At 39.2% G+C, this 25,678-nt stretch overlaps 1 protein-coding gene across 1 annotated transcript in view; it reads right to left on the bottom strand.

Annotated features, from left to right (window-relative positions):
- LOC130101956 (uncharacterized) overlaps window positions 1-25,124 on the bottom strand; it is a 47,812-nt gene extending 22,688 nt beyond the window's left edge. Inside the window, exons 1-3 of the mRNA XM_056267838.1 lie at window positions 24,777-25,124; window positions 24,083-24,207; window positions 23,575-23,773 (exon numbers count right to left, since the gene is read on the bottom strand). Coding sequence (XP_056123813.1) covers window positions 23,575-23,773; window positions 24,083-24,207; window positions 24,777-24,917 — 465 coding nt within the window. The 5' untranslated portion in view covers window positions 24,918-25,124. The remainder of the gene's footprint in view (window positions 1-23,574; window positions 23,774-24,082; window positions 24,208-24,776) is intronic.
- Between the last annotated feature and the right edge of the window lie 554 nt (window positions 25,125-25,678).

The raw sequence follows: 25,678 nt of genomic DNA, 5'->3' as shown, positions 1-25,678 counted from the left end.
ATATGATAACACAGTAATGCAGCCTCCAGCTATCAGGTGGCGAGTACACATGTTAAATCTATTAGATGGACCTAATGGGATTTTTACACCCAGCCTCAATTAGTCAGTTATATAACCCAAGAGTGGACCAGGACCAGGCCTGGACTTCTCTCATCCTTCACTGTCGTCGCTCCCCCTTTTATGCTCCCGTAGCTCCTCCGTGAGCAACCCGATCTCATGAAAGGCGTCTCTATAGCACGCATTGTATTTATCGCGCAATTTATTTGTGAAAATTAGTATGTGCATATGATACGGTAAACCCTTTGGGCAGGATTAGTGGTGTGGGCTACGTGCGTATTACACGCCATAAAGTGCATATCATATGCATGTAAAAACAAATTTATGTTTCAAAAAAATGTTTCAGTGTTACAATCAATGTGTCAAAGTATGTCCACATTGCAGTAATTTAGGCTAGAGCTGTAAGAAATGAGGTTAGTAAATGTCATGTATTCAGTTAAGCAGACACAGTGAACAGGCTGCGATTACGGCTTGTGATCGCATGGGATTATTGCTCATTGCAACAGTGTGCACATTTTCTCAAACAGAAAACTTCCGAGAGAGAAGTTGTGAACCGAATGCAGTTTTGTTGCCGTGAATCAAACTTATTTACACTATCAATGGAAGTCACCGCACTGTTTTGCTTGAGGTGTATAACGGATGATCTGTTTACCAAGATCTATTTATTCATTCTGCTGGAGCAGTGGAGGAACGCGAGGTGAGAGGCAGATGAATGCTTTCGCTGGGGCCTCTTGCCAAACCAAACATATCCCCTTGGCATCCTTACATTAGTGTCAGTGGCTTACATCCATAATGCAGCAGCTTCAGAAATGAGACCCCAGCTGAGGAGGAATGGCAAGCTTATTATGGGCTAAATTTGACGCAGAAATTTGCTCCTTCCAGGCTGAAATTATAATAATTGTAACCACATTTGATTTACTTAATATCAGTTATTTTAATGACAATATTTAGCACTGTGGTTGACTGTTGCTTCATCCCTGGGTGACATGAACACCATGAATGGCCTATAATTATCTGATAATAAATATTACATTTATAAGAACTGTACAACAAGATTGCATGTTCACCATGAAATCAAAATGCATGTAACCTCAGAATCTTTCATTAAAATTATTTCCAACGACCTCTCTTCTCTTCTCTGATGATGATGTGTTTACTGGCGTGAGGGCGGGGCAACCTGTCACTCACTTGAGCTCCACCAATAGCAAACCACAACCATCCAATCAATTCCCCCATGGTCAACCTTAAAGGGATAGTTCACCCAAAAATGAAAATTAGCCCATGATTTACTCACCCTGAAGCCATCCTAGGTGTATATGACATTCTTCTTTCAGACGAATACAATCGGAGTTATATTTTTAAAAAATACTGGTCGCGAATCAGCCATTTTGCTTGAGTTTGTGGCACAGCCCTATTTGTTTGAACTGTGAGAGGCATCAAAGCTGACGCTACTCCTACATCCAACGCCATACACACGTCACGGGTTACTCTTGTGGCGCAAGTCGACTTGCGTAGTATGCATACGGTCGTCTGCCAGAAGCTAGTTATTTAAGATTATAAAGTTATAAATACGGGTATTTTTCTTACAAAAACCCATGGCTTTGCTTATCTAGATCTGTGGAAACCGATCTTAATTTGAGTAAGTTAAAAAGGTGATGTAACTTTGTCCTATTCCAGATTAATATGCAGCTCCACGTTTAGCCTGACTTCGTCATACTCGTCATACTAGTCAGAATGTGAGTCTGATACTGCTCCATAGGGCTTTAATTATGAGGCGTGTCTTAACCAAACCAGGGAAAAAAAACTCTGCACTCAATTCGCCTTTGGCTAAGCCACACCCTAGAATGTTGATTGACCAATCACAGCGCAGCCAAGAACGAGCTCCCACAGAGGTCCGACACTTTTTCACAGCGCTCCATTGACTTTAACACAGGCGTCTCATATTTTTGGTCTCGGCAGGCTATTAGCGTCGTAGTTTTATCAAAAATATGGTTAAATGTTGTGCCTGGGGCATTTGTAACACAGATACGCGTTTCCCAGATAGGTTGAAGGGGGTGTCCGTTTTTTTCCCTTCCCAAAACCGAAGTCAAATCCTGACAAGTGTCGTCTAGCTAGCACACGCTGCTAATAATTACAACGTTATACTCGCGTAGTCCGTTTGCTTTGTAATAACGATTATAGAAGTGAATAGAGACCTACCCAGCTTTGCATGAACAGTGTTGCTCCTTGATATTGTTAGTCCCAGCCTCCGTCTCCATTAGTAGGATATGCAGTGGTTCATTTTTTGACTGTGACCTCTATTTGGATGCCTTGTTGTTCCTTGCGTTTCACCTGTATGTCGTGAATATAGCCTTCGAACGTATATTGCAGCCCCTTTTGCCTACTTCTATCGGACACTTTATTTGCTGCTTTATAAAAGTTTGATACAATTTCAGCAGGAAGAGCTGTCACAGCATACGCCATGTTGATACCAGAGCCCAGATGAAGTTTGTTTGTCGGACGTAGCAACAGTAACTAAGGGGGGTGGGGTTTAGCCAAAGGCGAATTGGATAGACCTACAACCAATCAGAGCAACGCAGTAAGTGTTTTTTTTATGAGCTACGCAAACAAAGTTGTTAACAGAACTCAACTACACACACGCTGGAAGAAGCAGTAAAATAATGAGTGTTGCTTCTTTTACTTGGTCCTCCATGAGTGCGACCAAAGGGGAAACCACAACGACCACAGGGCTTTCATTGCGTCCCATCTTCTCAGCGACCATCGGAGCCAGCTGATAAATTAAACTTTTGCCGAAACCATTAGGAATGACGGCAAACACATCTTTCCGATCGACAAATGCCTTGATTGCAGTTCTCTGTTCGTCTTTTAAAATGAATGCGCTGTCGATTTCTTTTAAAACAGACGCAATAGCGGACTCTATACATCTCAATTCTCCAGCTGCAGTCATCTCTGAGGGAAACCAGTTCAACCCAAGCGCTCTTTGATAACGTGATGATTACGTAACTGCAGTTCATCTGTCCATCATCGTATAAAGCCCGCCCTGGCAATTTGATTGGCCCGACTAATTCTGAACCGATCATAATTACTCCTCAATGGATCGAGTCCAGACCGAATTTCCCGACCAAAAAATGTTGTGGGCGGGGTTCGGCCTGGCATCCAGGCTACTCTACGTTATCTGTAGGCTGATTTCCCCCAAACGCCTAAACACTTGGAGGCACTATATTAATATTAAAAGGTTAGTTCACTCAAAAATGAATTTTCTGTCTTTAATTACTCACCCTCATGTTGTTTTAAACCCGTAAGACCTTCGTTCATCTTCAGAACTTCAACGTAATTGCAACTTTCAAGGCCCAGAAAGGTAGTAAAGACATTGTTAAAATAGTCCATGTGACTACAGTGGTTAAACCTTAATGTTACGAAGCGACGAGAATACTTTGTGTGCCCTAAAACAAAAATAACGTCTTTATTCAACAATTTCTTGTTGCATAACGTTGATTACTACACAACAATTTTGACTTGTTCCAACTTTTTTCCTGCAAAAATGTAAATACTCACGGTTTTAATAGTATAGCCACAAAACATACCTGATGTGTGTATTAACATGATTTTTAGCATATAAAAATCCCTTACTAACCTTTTCTGTGTAAATATGTTATATCCCATTTTACAACGTTATCACCATGACAATTGACTACAATAAAACCCTAAACCTAAGACAACTGTAAATAGATTGAAATAGCTTTAACGTTTAAGTAAGTGCTTTTATAAAATTATTGCCTTCACATTTTGCTTACAATGTACTGTAAGTACCTCACATTAAAGGTGCAAAACGCAAGTCTCTGAGTTTTTGCAGAACTACGCCCCCTCTGGCGACAAGCGAAACTGCAACCAGAGTTGTGCACGCTCATGGACCACAAGCATCCTTTATTGGATATGTTTTATGTTTCATGTTGTACTATTCTTCCGAACACAATTCCTAGTTTATGAAACTGTTCACTAACAATGGTAGTAAAACCAATTCTGATTGTACATGTATCTAGCTTACGCTAAAGCATTACACATTTTACGCATCGTCATTTGTTGTCATAGATTTGCCGTATCAAACATTAGAGACTGGGCTATATCTTACCGTTTTATCAAGAAAAAAGCCAACTGAGGATCCCGTTTGAGACCAAGAGCAGACCGGGGTCCAGACCAATGCCTTCCCGAGGTTGACTCTCGTCTTACTCCGACGCCTGTCTGACTCCAATTTGGACCTTTTGGTGGCACTAGACAAAATTTTTCTTTTCTTTACTTTACGTGGAGTTTGCGTTGGGGTTTGGAATGGACTACAAGCCGGTCACTTTGAATCCATCTTCTACCTTTGACGCACGAGTTGTCTTCGCTGATGCGGAGAATGGCGGCGCCGGCGAATACACAAACCTGCGAGACATAGCCTGGTGAGCGTGAACGCGCATGACGTCACGCCCAGTCTCAAATTCGAGCCCGAATCCCTCTTATATATTTTACTGTACAGGATTATAGAGGCAATCTCAGTGCACAGAGAAGGGCTCATTCAGCCCATCAGGCAGTTCTTTAAGCATGTACAGGATAGAAAAACAGGTATTTTTAACATGAAAAGTTGCGCAATGCACCTTTAAAGGGGTCATAATATGATTTTTTTTAATTATTTTTATTTTAATGTTCCTTGAGGTTCACTTATAGTTGATAAATATTTTTTGCACAAATATATATGCAGAAATACTATTATTTTCCACCATTGTGGAATACTCATTTACATTAAAATGTTCTATTAAAAAAAATAAATGTGTAAAGTATTAAATAATGTGGTAACACTTTATTTAAAGGGGTGTGCATAAGACTGACATGACACTGTCATAATCATGAGATGACACGTCATGGATATGAAGGAGGTTTTATACATGTTTATGACAACTGTCATTAAGTGTCATTCGCTCAATTATGACATTTTTAACGCAAATATGACATTGTTTGAGATGTCTTTGTTATGACACCTTGACATTACCATTACCATTAATTATCAAACTTAAGAAACCACTTAGCTTTATGTGTTAACATTACATTCAACTGTCATGTGGTTGGTTTTGACATTGGCTGTCATGAGGCCATTATAACTGTGTCATGAATATTTTTATTGACCTCAACTACAGTGGTACAAATTGAATTTGTCATTAAAATGTTATAATGGCCTCATGACAGCCAATGTCAAAACCAACCACCTGACAGTCTAATGTAATGTTAACCCATAAAGCTAAGTGGTTTCTTAAGTTTGATAATTAATCTGCTATGTCATGTTTATGACATATTTATGACAGGTTGTGTTGTCTTGGTAATGTCAAGTTGTCATAACAAAGACATCTCAAACAATGTCATATTTGCATTAAAAAATGTCATAATTGAGCGAATGACACTTAATGACAGTTGTCATAAACATGCATAAAACCGCCTTCATATTCATGACATGTGTCATGTCATGATTATGAAGGTGTCATGTCAGTCTTATGCACACCCCTTCAAGTAAAGTGTTACCAATAATGTTTAATCTCATAATTTCAACGAGTGTTTAAAAAAAATGAATGGTTAAAAAAGTAAAGTAAAGTATTACTTTATATTTTCTACTTCTGTTTTGCCCATGCTACATTAACCGAGGATCAAATAGCTATATATTCGTTTAGGAAAACCTTTGGCAGTCAATGAATGAATCTGCAGGTTGTCAAGCAGTGGCCACTTTCTGTCTAGATGGTTTTTGCTCCTTAAATGAATCGCTGACTATGAAATTATTAAAGACATTTATTCAAAGACTTGAAATCCTCCAGTGGGAAGTAAATGCTAACAGAACATGGTAAAACAAACATGCTTGAGCTGGATCCAGAGGATTAGACTTGAAGTTTAAATACACGTTTCATAAACAGGTCCTTCTTTATCATCATTGTTACATCAGGTCAGCAGAGTCGTCTGTATGATAACAGATTTACCTGTCAAAGTACATTTTTCAAACACTGTCCATGAATTCATGTTTATTTCTCAAAGTGCTTCCACTCATAAATCAGAATAAGAGGAAATGAACGCTGACCTATTTCCAGCCTCATAGAGAATGAAAGTCATTCCATGACAGTCTTTCCAGACCAGGAATTCCATTTATTTTCCCTATAGGGATTCCAAAAAAAAAAAAGAAAAAAAAAAAAGGCTTTGTTCAAGCGTTATAAACCACGAAAGCCAACAAGCTACGAGGTGAATCACAACATTACACAAGTTTTATTTACAAAAAAAAAAAAAAGCATTTTGAAAATCAGACAAGGACAAAGGTATAGGACTGCATACTTTACAGCTTTAAAGAACTCCAATCCCATGAAACATTGCGAATGACTGAGTTGGAAAAAAAAATGAGTTGAAAAAATGTGAATGGATGGCTACAACAAAAGCATATACCATCGATTAACAATCTTTTAGCTTAAATTTTTAAGTTACCATTAAAAATCATTTCCCCTGTGGAGAAAATATAAATTTTTTAAATTCCCGGAAGCGGATTGTTGGAATCACTTTCTGATCAGAGTCCATTGGATTTAAAGAGCATGAAGTGCCAGATGACGTAACTGCAGCACATAAACGAGAGGATCTCTTGGTGTGAGTGAGTGGAGGCGGGGCTCATTTGCATATTCATAGAACCACACACACTAAATTAGGCAAGAGTTACATTCAAGCTATTTTAAGGCATGGAGAATTTTTTTTTTTTGGTGATCAGAGACGAGTTTTAAGGAATAAAATGATTGACTACAGCGGGACTTTAACACCATTGTATCATGTTTCTCGTTCAAACACGATTGCATCCTGTTAAACTGACTTGAAACGATTACTCTTTGACTTAACTCGATGTTTTCATGTTGAAATAACATGTTTCAATTAAGAAGCTCGATCAAATATGGAAATCAGGATTTCCATTTCACATCATACTTTGCATGGGGCTCGAGTAAATGTTGATATAAACACTGCGTCCATAATCGAATACTTTCTTATTGTATAGTCAAAAATAAAAAAAAATAGTATGCGAAGTCCCTGGAGGACGTACTGCTTCCGCCGAGATCCTGAAGTGTGCATTCGATGGACACTTTACTACCCCATGTCCGAATTTCATTCATACATTTGTAACAGTCGCAAAGTACATTCAAATGTAGTACCTACTCAGTACGCGATTTCAGACGCAACAAACTATATTCAAAATAGTTGTTATGTTGGCGTTTTCCGGGGTTTGCCATTGTGGTGTCGAGTGTGTGCTTGGGTAGCTAAGAATAATTCCAGATGCTTTAATAAAAAAGCAACTACTATGGGAATGCCATGGATGTAACCAGCACCATCTTCTTTTTGCCAACACCTAACATGGAGGATGAACTAAACTCAAATAACTCGATTCAATCAGGGTTCATCATTCATTCATGAAGTATTTGAGTAGCGATGCATGTTTCCATGATTGAATCAAGTTTAGCCGAAGATTTATTTTTTTGAGTGTAAATTGAATAAAGACTTACATTTTGGTTCTTTTCTTCACTCAAAGGTATCTTATGGCTATTGAAAACTAAAAAAAAAGAAAGAAAAAAAAAAGACTCAGCCTCATTCATTGTAATTGCATGGAAAAGAGTTTGATTCAAAAAGTGTTCTTCATGTTTCATGCAGATAAAGGTCAGACGGGTTTGGATGACACGAGGGTCCATAAATAATGACACAACTTTCATTTTTGGGAGAACTATCCCATTCTAGGCTCGTGGCCATTCAAGGGCAGTATCCAAATGGAGTACCCCGTTCTACGCTCCCGTCAGGTGACATTTCGGGGGAAGTCGTGTTTATGCGTTTAGTTTGCGCTGCTGAGTGTCTGATCTCTTGCCCACACACTGTTTTGAGAAGATTTACACAACTTGTTGGCGTTAACCTCGGTTAACCCCACTGTTGATCGGAAAATGACCCCTGTCCCACAAACACATTCTTACAAATACATGTACCCATGAACCCTTGTACTCTACTATGTTATGACCAGAGCAGCTGTGGCAAACAAAGAACTGAATTTTGGTTTGATAGGAATACATTTAGGCTTTTAAAAGGCTTACACTGAAAGAGATATAGTTCAACTGGATATAATTATTACAATTTTGATAGTCTTCTGTGTGGGAAAGACCATATTCAGGAAAAAATGTGATTTGTTTCTTATACCAGGTGTTAGGAACACAAACTATGTGTACGCACACTTACAGATGACACAAAGTATTCTGTTGGTCACGCCATTCAAACGTCATTTTGCTGCCATGACTACAGCTTGTATATTGTACAAACATTACGATAAGTTACGATGATTGTTATGGCCAAGAACATAAACATAATGGAGTATGTTCCAGGAAGAAGCGGGTCAAGGCTGTGAGTGGGCATTTGTGTATTTAGCATATGTTTTTTTTTTTTTACAGTGTACATCGTGCACACACACACATGCACTTTTGGGTTTGTACAGAATGTTCATTAGCACAAGACGCACAAGAGGTCTATAAAACAAAAATGGGCTTAAACGTACTTGGGTTAGCTGAAAAGGCATTAAAAAAGTATTAAAATTATATAGTGTATATAGTAAATATAAGCAGACAGTTATGAATAGCTAAGACATCTATTTATGAGTGTTTTAGGAAGGAAACGGGGTGGAGAGAATAAAACTCACATTTAATTGTACACTATTGAGGTTTATAATGAGAATCTGGAAAACATGGGGTTTTAAAAGTCTGAAAACATTTGAGGTTATTATGCATGTGGGCTGGTAACCCAAAGGTTAAAACCCTAGAAGAGGTCGATACTTAAAGGAGTAGTTCACTTCAGAAGAAAAGTTTTCTGACAATTTAGATGTTCATGTCTTTTCTTTCTTCAGTCAAAAAGAAATGAAGGTTTTTGAGGAAAACATTCCAGGATTTTTCTCCATATAGTGACTTCAACGGGAACCAACGATGTCAGTTTCAGTGCAGCTTCAAAGTCTCTACAAGATCCCAGCCGAGGAATAAGAGTCTTATCTAGCCAAACTATTGGCCATTTTCAAAAAAAAAAAAAAAACATTATATACTTTTTAACCACAAATCCTCGTCTTGCACTTGCACTAGGAGAAAAATCCTGGAATGTTTTCCTCAAAAACCTTCTTTTCGACTGAAAAAAGAAAGACATGAACATCTTGGTTGACGTGGGGATTGAGTAAATTATCAGGAAATTAAAATTCTGAAGTGAACTACTCCTTTAAAGGGTTAGTTCACCCAAAAATGAAAATTATGTCATTAATGCCTCACCCTCATGTCGTCCCAAGCCCGTAAGACCTCTGTTCATCTTCGGAACACAGTTTAAGATATTTTAGATTTAGTCCGAGAGCTTTCTGTCCCTCCATTGAAAATGTATGTACGGTATACTGTCCTTGTCCAGAAAGGAAATAAAGACATCATCAAAGTAGTCCATGTGACATCAGTGGGTTAGTTAGAATGTGTTGAAGCATCGAAAATACATTTTGGTCCAAAAATAACAAAAACTACGACTTTATTCAGCATTGTATTCTCTTCCGGTTCTGTTGTGGATCCGCGTTCAGTGACACCGCTGACGTGTGTCTGGTGTGTTCATGTATTCGGGTTCAAATAAATATGGCTGGGCAAAAAAATGCAAGTCTTCCTCTGTGTGGAAATCCTTAGACATGTTTGCGAAGATTGTTTTGTTTCCAGCGTGAGTCTCCCTCAGACTGTAAACGAAGTTTGGGCGCACCAGACACACGTCAGCAGCGTCACTGAACCCGGATCCACAACAGAACCGGAAGACAATACAATGCTGAAGAAAGTCGTAGTTTTTGTTATTTTTGGACCAAAATGTATTTTCGATGCTTCAAAACATTCTAACTAACCCACTGATGTCACATGGACTACTTTAATGATGTCTTTATTTCCTTTCTGGACAAGGACAGTATACCGTACATAAATTTTTAATGGAGGGACAGAAAGCTCTCGGACTAAATCTAAAATATCTTAAACTGTGTTCCGAAGATGAACGGAGGTCTTACGGGCTTGGAACGACATGAGGGCGAGTCATTAATGACATAATTTTCATTTTTGGGTGAACTAACCCTTTAACTGGAGAGTTTCACATCACCTGTATAAACTGGAGTAGTACATAATGCTCTATTTTCAATAACATCTAATTGTATGAACTTTGAAGTAAGCCACACATAGTAGTCATAGTACGAAATTATACAACATTTAATTCCAGTTCTAAAAATTTGAGCGGCACTGCAGAAGTCAAACATCACTGGGACTTTTCACTGCTTGTATCACTCCGCTTGTTTCTGTATTAGTTGCAAGCATTTTTCAGTGTCTTGTTCTGTAGGCTACATCGTTTCGCTAGTAGGTGACGACAAGCGAGTCATTTGAATTATTCACTTTATTCACTGTTTTGTTCAAAACACACAGATTCATTCATGAACAAAACAAATGAGATGAGTTAGTCATTGAATCATTCATTCAACCAATTCAATCAAAACACTGATTCATTCAGTCTGACGACTCAACGGCTGATTGAGCTTTGACTTTGTTTGGAGCCATCTCATATATTGCGTCTAATATGTAAGTTACTCAATATTAAATTATTCTTTATTGAACTGTTGTATAAAAGCAATAAGATTTGCATTTATCCATTCGGTAGACGCTTTTATCCAAAGGAAGTTAAAGCCGGGTACACACTGTGCGATTTATAATAGTCCTTTACGATTGTTTCTTGTCATCGCTGTAAGCCATGTCACACTGTACGATCTCAGTTGTACGACAGTCAAGACGCGTTAAAACGAAGACAATTTGACGGTCGTCGTAGGAGAAGTCGCACTGCAGGACTGAGAGTCAAATCCTCTGACACTGCCAGAATTTCGTCTGAGGTAAAAAATGTATCGCAACGGTCATTAATCGGCTGTCTTACGATCATAGACTTCAGATTTTAGTCTAGGATCAGAGGAATCTTTTCGGATTTGCAAAATTTGACTCAGATGGCCAAATCGTGGCCAAGATCGTACAGTGTGCACCATCCCATCACATTAGTGAAATTTAGACTGCAAAAAGTCCATTGTATAGTGTAATGATGTATGAAGCACTGCTTCTTATAAGTCTTTCAAACCAAGCAGTGTTGGTCAACGCAGGGAATTTGTGTAAGCAACTCGAACATGAGCAAAAAAAAAAAAAGACACTTTTTCACACTTGCATTGGAACTCATGCCGATTCCTATTGGAATAACTGGATTTTGCAGAGCAACGGTAAATGTGACCGAACCTTTATATTGCATTGAAGTTGTATATTTTATCAGTTCATGCATTCCAAGGGAATCAAACTCATGTTGCTAATGCATTGCTCTAAATAACTGCACACATTTACAATCACGTTGTTGGTCTGAATATTGGAACAGCACTCTTGCTCCAGTGATACTGCCATTTCAACGCAATCTCGCGACAAATTTGTACGAATTCTTACGAGTGAGTTCGAGCCGAGGTGACTAAATCATATACGATTTGTCTAAACCCCAGCGATGGGGTAGGTTTAGGCTCAGGGTCAGGGGTAGCTTATTCGTACGAATTCATACTAATTGGGCAACTCTTAAAATATATACGATTTAGCAAAAAATGTGTACGAGTGAGGTCGTATGAATTTGTACGACTTAAAATACGTACGAATTGCCGTGAGATCGACTTGGCTATTTTACCATAGAATGGCGTGGTTGAGATTGTAGGATCAGGATTTCCAGAGAGCTGTGCAATTAGAGTAACACTAAGATGTTACACACAATGAGTTGAAACCCGTTCAAAACCGGGATATTAGCAATAACCCGGTCGCGCGTGGCCATGTAAACACCTGCAAAAACCCGAATATGCTTATATCCCGGATTTTAAAAACCGGGATATGATACCTGGGGTACCTCTTTTCTAACCCGAATTTTTGGTCGTGTAAACGCGCATCGGCATATCCCCATAGTGATTTGTGTTCTGCGCATGTTCTATTCGCAAGGAATCTTGGTCTTTTGAGTAGAGGAACTTCTCGGCGCATACAGAAACCTGCGTGCAGTATACCGGAAGTAAACATGGCGAGACGCAGCACAGCATACTTTTGGAGCGAGGTCAGTACCAGCACCACAGCGCAAACAAAGGCGATCGCTATCTGCCCCGAACTATTCATTATCCGCGTGCTGCTGCTGCTGTTGTTGTCGTCTTTGGATACAGGAAGAAGAATCGGAAATGACGCATAGTGCGTCTTAAGGTTGTCCGTATGTCCAGACGCTAACCGTGCGTCGCCGTTTACATCGGGATATTGCAATTCCATGTATACAGGAGAAACTCTCTCTGCTCACGCATGTAAACGGGTTATTCCTAATGTTTCAGAAACCCGAATAGTGACCTTAACCCGACCATATCCCGAAAATTGGCTGCATGTAAACGTAGTCAATGAAGCATCCCAGGAAACTATTTAGGCCACCTTCAGCAACTCTCGACTCCTATGCTGCTCTGTTCCTACAAATAGCTGCGTTGGAAATTGCCTTTCCTGTCTCCAGTGGGACAATTCACTTGGGCTTCCTCAACATCTGGGCAGAAAAAAAAGTTTGTATGGGGCCGATATAGTTTGCCTCCGTAATGAATCTCCTCCACCATGGGGTGAGAAAATGTGAAGAGCAATTAAACTCAACAGATGCAGCAGTACTTTTTGAGGAATGGGGATTTCATTGTTGTGGCTTGAGTTTTGGAGGCAAACTCGAGAGCGACCAGCAGCTGTGTTTCGGGAGAGGCTGGGGGTGGATGGGCGGTTGGATTTTCTCCCATCCCCACTCAGTAATTACTCTGGTGATTTATAATGTCCAGAAGACAAATGCAATGTCAGCTGAGACGTTCCCCTAACCGATGCCCTAAACATACAATTTCACACTACATTACCGACCCTCTCCAAGGGCAGCGGGATTTAATTTCCGCATATCCAAGGCCAAAAGTGCTGTGTCACTTGTTTCTTCACACAGTGCAAGTTTTCAACATTGGACAAGTTCTTTCGACACTTTGAGAGCTGATGGGGGGATGAAATCAGAGACCGTAATTCATCTGCACTGTAATCTACACATAATTCTTGGAATAGCACAAGAACGGTTAACATAGCCGGCTCTTAAAAATCCGTCCTTATGACCCTTTCTTTTGCGCACTTACAACAATTATAAACTTTCAAGTGGGGTATATTAATAAAAACAATATCTGATGTTCCTCTAAAACCACGGTTTAGCAATTTAAAGAAACATTGTACGAAAAAAAGAGACATCATTTTCTAAAGTCATGTTGTTTCAAACCCATTTTAATTTCTTTTAGGCGACATTTTTAATGAAATATCCTGGACCTTCTTTTCCATACAATGAATGTGATATAGAAGAAGTGATACCATTAACTATCAATCACTTATATGTGGATAAAAGCCTAAATTCAGTCTGTTCATCATATAAAGCGATCAAGTCTCTTCAGAGAATTTGGACTAAACCGCTCAATTAATATGGATTAGTTTTACGATCTCTTTTTGAAAGCGTCAAAGTGGTAGTTGCGTAGCTGTCAATGGAGGGACAGACATCTCTCAGATTTCATCAAAAACTACTTTATTTGTGTTCTGAAGTTGAACGAAAGTCTTAAGGGTTTGAGTAATTAATGACATTTTATTTTTCATTTTTGTGTGAACTATCTCTTTAATGTATATACTATATACCAAACATAAACAAATGCTGTTTTGCATCAATAATGTTGTGAACATGCATCAGTAAATAAAGTAAATTTTGATTCGTTTATCACATTAAAGTATCGCATGGCTTCATAAGGTATGAAATAAAGCACATGGGTTGTGGGTTGTGTAGACCACTTCAATTTTGATTTCATGGTGACAGTAGATGTAAAGATGCTGTTAATTATTAAAATAATTACCCATATGCAATATATATATTAAAGCAATAGTGCTTTCTTCAGTCTCCAATCATTTTAATTGTATAGGAAAAAACGGTTTATAATCTAGAACATGCTTGAAAAAAACGTTTGTGTTCCATAGAAACATAATGATTTTTCATTCATTCATTTCAGTTTCTGAACATCATCAAACACGGTAAAACCACACCCCCTACTGGCCTTACTCTTACTCCGCTCAAAAACGTAAAGGTGAACACATGGGTTTGAAAGGTTGGTATGCTCCACCATGAGCTTGCAGACAAGCTCGGCACAGTCCCTCAATTCCCATTGTGGCTTTCAAATGAGAACAGCATCAGGTTTCATCAGATGGAGAGGAACAGCAGCAAAGCATCTTAATAGGCATGAATGAACGCTGGGTTCAGGACAGAGTCGGCAGTAACACTGCCAGGAACCAGCGCTGGAAACATGAGCTTGCACCTGGGCTATTAAACATTTCACTATCAAGCACAGTGGTTGAGGAGTATGTGGATGTGGCCTTACCAACAACAGTGTACAACCCATTATATCGACCATATTTACAACCCAATCTTCTTAGAGGAAATCGATTTTTTTTTTTTTAAGATTACTTATAAATCTTTAAAGGGAATATACAGTATATCATGAAAATCTGACTTTTTCCGTGTTTAAGTGCTGTAATCGGGTCCCCGGTGCATCTACCAACATAATGGCACATGCACTTTTTCAAGTTGATTGTAATGAAATGTGTGTTTGCAGTGCCTGTACACAACCATCATATAATGATAAAAATCTATCCAGTGTTTTTGTTTTAATCTCCTTATATGTTTTCCCCTGCCTCAAATCGAGCCGTTCAACCGTGTGACGTCACACGCTCGGAAGCCCCTCCCACGGTTGTTGATTGACAGCAGTTTCAACATAGACCCGCCCTGAGCGAGCTGTCATCATAGTCCGTCAGTAGGCGCGTTTCCATTACAGATTTGCGCAAAACTTTTGCGATTTTTTCTAAATGTCGATAAAAAACTATTGCGAAATGACGGCGTTTCCATTAACTGATGTTATGCGACTACAACGTCCTTTTTTCCCTCTCGCGATAAGTCATTTAAACATCAACGGGTAGGTTTATAGCCTATATCCCTATATCACAGCCACCACCACACTAGACATTATTATTATTAATGGAAGGAGGCGTGGTGTGTTATCCAAGCATTAATGGCAGGGAAAGACCCGAAACTGCGAACGGCATAAGGAGTTTCTGGGTATTTCTCCCTAATTTCTGCTCCGAGGTCTGATCGTGGCATTTCTTTGAGGTTTAGAATCCAGTAGGCCTATTCCTGTAGCCTATTGTTTCTTTTATGAATTTAATAAAGAACTCTGTCCAAACGGTCAGTGTACATTTGTTTCCATTCGTTTTTCCTTATTTAACCCGTATTGCAAAACGAAAAATGAACGGTGGTTGTTTTTTTAAAATGCAAAGTTGAACACCATTTTTTTTATTTGAACTGTACACAAATGCTGAGCAAAAATAAATAAAAATCGACTAAATTTCAGATGTATGTTTATGACTTTTTGCCCCTTTATTAAACATTTAAAATATTTACAACTTAATACAAAAAAAATGTAAGGCCAGGTTTTAAAAGGTTTTCTAAGGCCAAATTAGAACCTGAAAATTATATTTTTCCCGCAGCGCTGAAAGAGAAGAGCCATATTTAGTTTAGGCCTAAGTCTCTGGAACCACAGCCTACTGAAAGGTGATTTAGGTGAGTTATAGGCTAATGATAATAAATGTGTCTGAAAAAATAACGAGGCATTTTAATTTTATTAATGAACTATTGTTTTCTAAATTAGTGTCGGCTAAAAACATATCTCCATCTCCGCTGAGGCGCGCCGCGCGAATGCACCTTTAGAGAGAAATGCAGGTATTTGCTTTCGATTCAAATTTGTTTGTTTTAAAGTGGACATTTTAAGCTTTAGCCTACATAGGCTATAGGGGAGACCGGGGACAGTTTCAACAGGGGATGGTTGCAACATGTAATTTTTCTCCAATCAGAAACAAGCTAGAGTGATGACACTCACACTGCACATGCTCAGCTGGATGCCCCGCCTTCCAGAGAAAATATCGAGGAGATTTCTGAGCTGCTCCAGGATTTATTGACGAAAAACTATTTTTGAGATATGAAAGTATTTTTTTTCCTGAGTTTAAATGAGTGATATGTTAACTTTAAGCTAGTATGGTTAGCATGTATCAAGGTAGCCTTGTTTAGCTAGCACATGAGGTTTTATTGAACTGACAGGAACGGGGATGGTTGCAACAACTGTTGCAACTGTCCCCGTACAATGCATAAATAAATAAACAGACCACAAAAATGATAATATAAAAGTTTAAAAAAAATGTTTTACATGACAATAGGCTAAATAAAAGTTAATTGCCTCACAAATTGTTCCATTCTTCCTATGTCACTAAAAGCCTACTGTTTTTTATATCAGTTTGAATATTTGACATCTGCACATAAGGCCTAGTCATCTAGACAAATCTATAATTGTCATCTAATCAAAGCTGATGAATAAATAACACTGTAACATTATAATAACTTACATTTTTGATAATAATCATTTTTCTAACACTGACATATATTGTAATATATTGTATTTGTAACATGTTGCAACCATCCCCAAACAATGTTGCAACTATCCCCGGGCCCGGGGTCAGTTGCAACATCTGACTCCTTACATTCAAATGCAAATTGTGAAAAATGTAGATTCTGTAATTATCTTTAAATGGTTTAGACTATTAACAGACAGATGTAAGATTATTGTATAAACAATTGGTTTGTCTAATCCAAACCATCTCTGAGTAACAGAGCCAAATTCAAAAAGTGTTGCAACTGTCCCCGGTCTCCCCTACTTTGTTTCAGTTCTCGCGCTACAGTTCATGGAGATCATGAAAGCGCGCATGATTGTTTTATTTTATTTTACAAAAGCACAACGTTTTCTTGTTATTGTGAGTTTACACAAATAAAAGCATAGTTGCGAATGATGTATTATTATTTTCTGTATGACCAGAAATTATAGAGTATTTTAAGTTGCTTTCACTGTTGATAGGAAAACGCAAGTGTTTGCGCCCGCGTCTCCCTGCCTGCAGCGCGCGCTCCACACTCCCACAAACACTTGGATATGCGTCAAAATCTTGTGTTTATTTGTGATAATCTTAGCCCTGTATTATTATTGTCTAACCATTATGAATGACATTTGACGAATTGCTTTGTTCCTTTTTTTTGGATAAAAGCATCTTCTAAATATGTAGCCTAATAAATGTTATAATAAGGATGATAATTATTAGCCTATTATTATTTGCGTATACCACGGACCCCAAACAGACCGCGTCTTCTAAGTCAGGTGACTGTAAATTCGCAACAACTGTTTCCATTGCAGTTTTCCGAAATATTCCTTTTTACGAATTGCCTGAAAAACCTCCTCATGCGAGCGTAAAAACTTTTTTGCGAAATTGACGTGTTTCCATTGAGCGTAATTTCAATTCGCAATTTCAATTTGCGCAATTTGAAGGGTAATGGAAACGCGGCTTGATACGCTGGAGCAGAATGGCGTCTAAGTGATTGTGGTGTTCTGTTCTTGGGTGTAATAACGAACACAGCAGTCATTTTAATGTTCCTAAATCCGACCCGCTGAAGACGCAGTGGCTGAGTTTTGTTTTCGAAGGGAATATTCCCCACGATAAACGTCAATGCTTTCATGTTTGCGCGAATCATTTCTCAGCAGACTGCTTTATAAACGAGGAGGGTCAGTATGAGCTGGTTTTGCTAAGAAGCTGCTCATGAAAAAAGAATCTGTAGCAACTACTCATGTCCCTGATGCACCTCCAGAAGAAGTGAGTGTAAAATTTTATTAACCTTTTATATTAATCTTTGCAAATCGCTTGCACGCTTCACGATGAATGCGTCTAAGGTTTACACTCAGGGTACATTACGGCATGTTTTCTATGTACGATGTTCTCAATATAATTCATAATCCCATGTTTATAATGAACAACGCGTTATGGTTATTGTGTTATTACAAACTGAGTATGTATAACGTTACATCAGTAAACATAGCGTTAGTACATCTCACTAAGGTATTCTAACGTTACCCTGCCAGTAAGATAGATCAAAGTGACATTGTGTAAACCAACCATTCAGAAACGTCCTGTTCGAGCCTTAATTGTCGAACTTCTTCGGGGCCGTCATCTTGTTCCGGGTCCGACTCCGGTTCAAACTGATACGGTTGCACAGATGTGTCCTCAGAGACTCATTCTCTCTCCAAAATATACCCTCAACTGTTGTCAAGGCAACACTCCACGTGCGTTGTGTCTAAACGCCCGCAGAACAGAGGGGCGGAGTCAGCGAAGCTCATTATCATTTAAAGGCATATACACTGAAACGGCGTGCTGAAAACAGAGCTGTTTTTGACCAGGTAAAATTAGTGTTTTTTTACAATACTAATGAGAATTCTTAATTAAAGTATATTACAAACTTTTAATTTAGACCCTAAAGTCTAAGAATCAAATTAACTTGTATGAAAATGGCATTATATGACCCCTTTAAGCCTTTCTCTGACGGTACAGGCAAGTCGATGAGATGAACCAATGTAACTCCACAACTACTACATAAATATTCAGAAACAATGCAGTCTAAAAGTTGCAAATTCTTAAAAACGGCGCATTTTTGCTCACACCCAAAAAGGGGCAAATTTGACAAGCTATAATAAATGATCTGAAATTTCACAGACACATTCTGAGGACACCGTAGATTTATATTACATCTTGTGAAAATGGGCATAATGTCACCTTTAAAGGGGTGGTATAATGCCCTTTTCACAAGATGTAAAATAAGTCTCTGATGTCCCCAGAGTGTGTGTGAAGTTTTAGCTCAAATTACCCCACAGATATTTTTAACTAGCATGTTAAAATATTACTTTTTGACGGTGAGCAAAAACGCACCGTTTTTGTGTGTGTGTCCCTTTAAATGCAAATGAGCTGCTGCTCCCGGCACAGGGGGCGGAGCTACAAGAGCTCGTGTCCTTTTACCTCGCACTGTTTATGTTCAAACCGGAGTCAGACAAAGATAGAGAGACTCAAGAAGAAGGCCCAGTCCCAATTCTCGCTTGAGCCCTAAGGCCTTCCTGGAAGTGGACACTTGTTGAAAGTGCACTTAGCGGAGTAAGTGCGCAAGGGCCCAAAGCTGTGAAGAGCAGAATTGGGACAGTTTTGCACACGCCACTTCTGTTGTGATCAGGAGAGCAAACACCATTCATTTGGCTAATGTGTGTGTGCTGCTTATAATAGCTGTAACATGACACAATCCTTTGAATGAAGAAAATAATATCTTTTTTTACTCTTAGCTACCAACCTTTCTGTTAATGTTATTAATATTAAAACAGTTTTTGGCTAAGATAAATTGTGATTGGGGTTTACCTGAGCTTAAACTGCCTTACCGTATTCACAGCAATTCGAAATGCAATTTTAATTATGTTATTATGGAAATTGATATATGAAATTCTTCCCATCCCATACATGAAAAAATACATGACGTGTTGGTGATATATTATATATAGGCTAAGGCTATATTAAAAGTCTTACATAGGCTATATGAAATAAAATGACACAACCCTGTCTCTTTTTGTTAAATTTCAGTTTTATTGATCAATAATAGCCATTATTAAATTATAAGTAGCCTAAAAAGTATAAGAAGCTATATAAGTCAAGAAATAAAGCAAGTTAAAAGATTCAGTCAAACATAAGTCAACAGGCTAACGTTACAGTTAAATAGCATAAATATATAAAGTTATGAAACTTCACTTTGCCCTCAGCCAAAACGATTTGCCAGGGAACAAATCATAGATTAATGAGACCAAAGATCGCCTGTTAGATATACACAAGCCGATTTATAGCTCATGTTTAACCACTAGACACAGAGCCCGCGGGAAACGTCAGAATGACTAGCCGAGGTAAGGCTGTTCCAGGCGGGGTACATGAGCGCTGTGCGCCCGCTGATCCCTGGAACTCCGAAAAAGTCAGATCAAAATTTTAAATAGGCGCTATCTTTATAAACAAACCACAGATTTGAGCTTTAAACAACTATATTCTCGACTGAAAAACTCTTAAAACTACATTTCGTGACACGATAACACTAATATTTTAAAATTTCGCGGCCTTGAAAAACACTTCACCATACCGGTTTCCTTTATCTTCGGAGTTTCCGCTCCCGAACAGCACCATAGCAACCATTCTCCCCCATTGGTTAGCTGTTCGAAACGTCACAACACTACAAGGATTCTGGGTAATATCCCACAGCAAAGTGAGGTCTGATGCGCACTTGCGAAAGGGGTGCATTAAGTGCCCTTATGATCACCCCTGAAGAACACTATTAGAGGATCGGGACACCCTACGGTCTTGCACCCCTTAGCGAGAACGCGCATTGAGGGGCACAAGGGCGCAAGTGCGGGTATTGGGACAGGGCCGAAGTGACAACAAATAGAAGCAACAGGACATTTCTGAATGGTTAGTTGATGAATTTATGTGTAGTTATCTTCTAGTCATTGATTAGCATATTCTATCATGATAATGTATAAATCGCGTTTTGGGGGCGGGGTTTATTTAAATGTTAGGGTTAGTGATGTCACTAACCCGGGAAGTAGCTTGTGTGGTCCCTACCAGCCGTTTGTTGTAGTCCTTAAAAAACGATTTCTTTAAAAGAAAATGTCTTCCTTTGCTCTGAACTTTGAGCGTCGTAACCTTGCAGATGTTGTTTATGCTCAAACAGCAACATTAAACACTAACTAAAGTTAGAAAAGTGAAATCATAATCAACCACCCCTTTAAACAGACCAGAAAAGAGAACGGGCACCAATGCACTCTCATTCCTTTTAAGAAAATCTGAATAAGTTCAGCTGCAAAATTTAGATCCAAAGAGCTTCACTGCGACGACAAGACACGTGACCGCAGCTCTTTAGCAGTCCGACCGAGCATCTGACTGCACAGCACATTCTCAGCGCTGACGTGCTGAGAGACAGAAACAAGCTGGAACGGCCGACCTTTGTCCGAAGCCGGGACATGACACCCCTCCAGAGGCTCTTCCATTACCAAAAAGCTCTTCTCTGGAATTTCATGCCATGAGGACGCCGGAGATTCAAATGCAGTCTCGGGGTGGACAAGCTTTTAGCCTCAAATGGTTTCAATCATGTAACACTGTGTCTGCACTCTGCATGGTACAGAACATGGTGAACTCTTGAGGTTATTCGCTCTAGTTAATGTCCAGATGGAATCATAAAAAACGCTGGTGAAGACCTCCTGTCAAAAATGCCATTGCTAAAAGGAGTCCAGGACCATGTCATTATGTAGCATGTTTCCCACAACAAACCGTAACCTCTTGCAATGATTCAGAGGTTTTACAATACCACAAATGATGCAACCAACTTGGCTTTTCTTAAAAAGTTACATTTATTGTAGAAACAAACAATGCTATGAGTCCCATTGGAATATAGCAAGAACAAAAAGAGAAGAATTTCACAAATCCAGCTGTGTAAAAAGGATCATTTGCGTCTGGCTTCAGTTCGATGTACTTTTTTAATCCATGTTTTTTCAAAAACATTTATTTTAATTTGGACAAATAAGCTTCAGTTGTTCTTTAGCGCTGAAGATGTAATTTCATTAAACTAAACCAGACAGCATGGGCTTAACAACTTGCTTTTATGGAACATGCTAAACACACACACACACACACATTGTGCAAAACAACCCAATCTAACCACTTGAATTCAAAAAGTTCCGGTGCTCAGCAAATGTTCGTCCGCTGTAGCCAGTCACGGAAGGACAACTTTTGGTGATCTCCATGTGAAATAGCAAAAATGTATTCTTGTACCTGGAAAAACACCAAGTATTACATTGTAATTACATACATATTGCCCTTTGCCACAAAAAACTCAATATTAAGGGTGCACCAATACATTTTTTTTTATTCCACTAATATATGACATGATAGAAGCTACTTATTTCTCAAGGTAACTTTACACCGATGAGTCAAAACATTACAACCATGACATGCTGTTGATCCTCCAGGTAGAGTTGCCAAAAAGTACCGACTTCGGTTCCAAGTTGGTACTGAAATTCAAACAATGTGACGCTTTGAGCGCTGTTGAGCAGAATCGTAAACACCTCTGATTGGCCATTGTACTCGCGCGCTCATCACACATGTCTGTGATTGGCTACAATGATCCACGCTTCAAAAACATGTTGTAAATATACATCAATGACGCTCTTCACCGAGCGCTTACACAAATACACACGGGACGGGAGCGTTTGAAAGCATGCGTCTATCAGTTAAAATTTGGTAAACGAAGTCAAAGTCTGTACTTTTTGACAACTCTAGCTCCAGGCATGAACTCTACAAGAGCCCTGAAGGCGTCCTGTGGTCTCTGGCACCAAGACATCAGCAGCAGATCCTTCCAAGTCCTGTAGGTTGTGAGGAGGAGCGCTGTGGATCGAACTTGTTGGTAAAGCACATCCCACAGATGCTCAACTGGATGGAGATCTGGAGAATGGAGGCCAGGACAACACCTTGAACTCTTCATCATGTACCTCAAACCTTTCCTGATCAATGTGTGCAGTGTGATTCTCCGGCTGAAAGAGACACTTCCACCAGGGAACACCATTGTCATGAAGAGGTGAACAGTGTGGCACGTGTCAAATTTGTGTCCACACGGATGGCCGGACCCAGGGTTTCCCAGGAGGACATTTCTCAGAGCATCATCAGTCTCTCCACCGGCTTGTCCTCGTCCCACAGTGGATCCTGGTGAATCACTTCCTCAGATAAACGCTGCACACGTACACGGCCGTCCACGGGATGTAAAAGAAAACAGGACTCATCGGACCAGACAACCTTCTTCCGCTGCTCCAAGGTCCAGTTCTGCTGCTCGCTTTCGATGGTGGACAGCAGTTATCAATGGCATCTGGTCCTCACAGACACTCTGATCGGTCTACAGCTACGCAGAGTCGTGACACATTCCTCCCATAACCATCATTGAACTTTCGTGTGACTTGTGCCACAGTAGATCTTCTGTTGGCTCAGACCTGACGGGATGGTGTTCGTTCCCTCGTGCAGCGATGAGCCTCGAGCGCCCGACACCCTCTCGCCGGTTTGTTGGTAAATCCTCAGCACTGCTGACCCGGAGAAACCCACAAGCCTCGCGTTTTCAGAGATACACTGACCCAGTCGCCTTGCCATAACAATCTGGCCCTCGATAAGTCGTTTAGATCTTTATTCCTGCCCATTTCTCCTGCATCCAACACGTTGATACAAGAACTGACTGTTTGCTTGCCATCGAATCTATCCAGACCCTAATATGTGGCCTTGATAGGAAATGATCAACGATAATCGCTTCACCTGTGACTGCTCATAATGTTTTGGCTCATCAGTGTATAGATTAAGTCATTTTTTGGTGATAATTATGTTGCAACATTTCTTAGCATAAATGTATCTTACCTCATTGTGTTTTGGCTGCGGTGTTGCTGGTCATTTCCTGTTGTTCAGCATCGAGGGCTGAAATCGATGCACCCTCTTCTCTCGTCTCTGCAGATAGAAAATCATGAATGGCGTCCTCGATGTGTGGCCTGAAGGTATGGTTCAGCTTAGGGTCCACCACCTGAGTGATGATTCGGTCCACCCCTGATTCCAACATCCCCGACCTGTGAGAATAATCAAATGCTTTCAATAAAAATACAAAGGAAAATTATATTTTATTTAATAAATCTTGTGTAATGCATTAGACATTACACCTTTAACATGACATTTTTAAAACATCACACTGACGCAAAAAAGGTATCCTATTTTAACAGGCCTTGTGGCGTTTATTGAAAAAGTAAAATTACTCACAACTTTAAACACGTGTACATAGTGTATATAATGCAATGCATTAAAACAAAACTTCAGACTTACAGGACAGCATTGCACAATACAATAAAATGAACAAAAATAATAAAAGAGTTGATACATACTGGACTACGCTTTGTCTCAAGCCATTCCTCGCCTGGTTCTTGTTGATGGACGGATTCCATTCTTGAGTGCTGAGATGAGTGGACACAAAGTTGTCCACCTTCTGTCGCAGATTTTGATAAGCTGGCTGGAAAGAAATATGAATTCATGTCAGTTTAAATGAGATGGATACTGAATATATGGAGACAGACAGACAGATAGATATCATAACATACAGACAGACAGACCGATAGATGACACACAAAGACAGATATACAGACAGACAGATGATAGATAGATGACACATAAAGACAGATAGACAGACAGACAGACTGATAGATAGATAGATAGATAGATAGAGATAGATAGATAGATAGATAAACACACAAAGACAGATAGATGACATAAAGATAGATAGATAGATAGATAGATAGATAGATAGATAGATAGATAGATAGATAGATAGATAGATAGATAGATAGATAGATAGATAGATAGATAGAGGGATATGTGACATACAAAGAGACAGACAGACAGATATTGTTTCAAAACCTAAAATCTGCCTAAATGGACAGTGGAAATCATTTCTTGACACTTTATGGGCATGTTCGAGAGTAGAAAAGCGCAGATGACGCACAGAAATGCTGTCTATGACGGCAGATAACCAGCTTTTGAGACATGGCCACGACTGTTCAAATGTACGTCCATTCACATCACCTTCGTGTCCACGTCTGCCAGACAGTCTCTCCTGAACTCGTCGAACAGGCCTCTGTTCTTCAGGTGCTCCACTATGAGCGCGATGAGCTGCGGGTCTCCGGGAGGAGCGCTGCCCGGGTTACCGCTGCTGCCCTCGGCCATTAATGCTGTCCGCTCGCGTCCACTGGAGAACACACACCTCTCTCAACACTGACAGCGGGTCCTGGCGCGATAAAAGCTTTAAATAATGATAAAACAACAACAACCGAAGTTCTTAGATGACAACAAAAGTATGTAAATAAAGCACTTCCTCGTCTTCTTCTGTATTGCTGTCTGTTGATGCTTAACAAAAGACATACCGCCACCTACCGGACACAACGAGAACAATCTCAGACTTGTGTGGCCTCTTTATAATATAATATAATAAATTAATAATTAATATAATATAACATAATATAATTAATTAATATAATTAAACATAATATAAAATAATAATATAATATAATATAGCCTAATATAATATAATATAATAGTTAAACCATCCCTCACTACCCATTTCATTTTAACATAATTTTAATTTTAAACTAAATACAATTAGAAAAATTTAAAAATACTCAAATTTAAAAATACACAAAAATAGGCTTTCAACTGATCAGACGTGTGTGTGTGTGTGTGTGTGTGTGTGTGTGTTTGCGTGTGCTTGTGTGTGTGTGTGTATGTGTGTGTGTGTGTTTGTGTGTGTGTGTGTGTGTGTGTGTGTGTGTGTGTGTGTGTGTGTGTGTGTGTGTGTGTGTGTGTGTGTGTGTGTGTGTGTGTGTGTGTGTGTGTGTGTGTGTGCTTGTGCTGTTGTTATATATCAAATTAAACAAGAGAACCTGCTGATTCAGATTATACCAATCATTTAACATTAATTAACATGATCA

This window comes from Rhinichthys klamathensis, unplaced genomic scaffold (assembly GCF_029890125.1).
Source record: "Rhinichthys klamathensis goyatoka isolate OS25496 unplaced genomic scaffold, OSU_Roscu_1.1 h1tg000263l_1, whole genome shotgun sequence".
Taxonomy (NCBI): Eukaryota; Metazoa; Chordata; class Actinopteri; order Cypriniformes; family Leuciscidae; genus Rhinichthys; species Rhinichthys klamathensis.
Note: the sequence above shows the minus strand (reverse complement) of the source record. Positions and strands in the feature narration are given on the sequence as shown.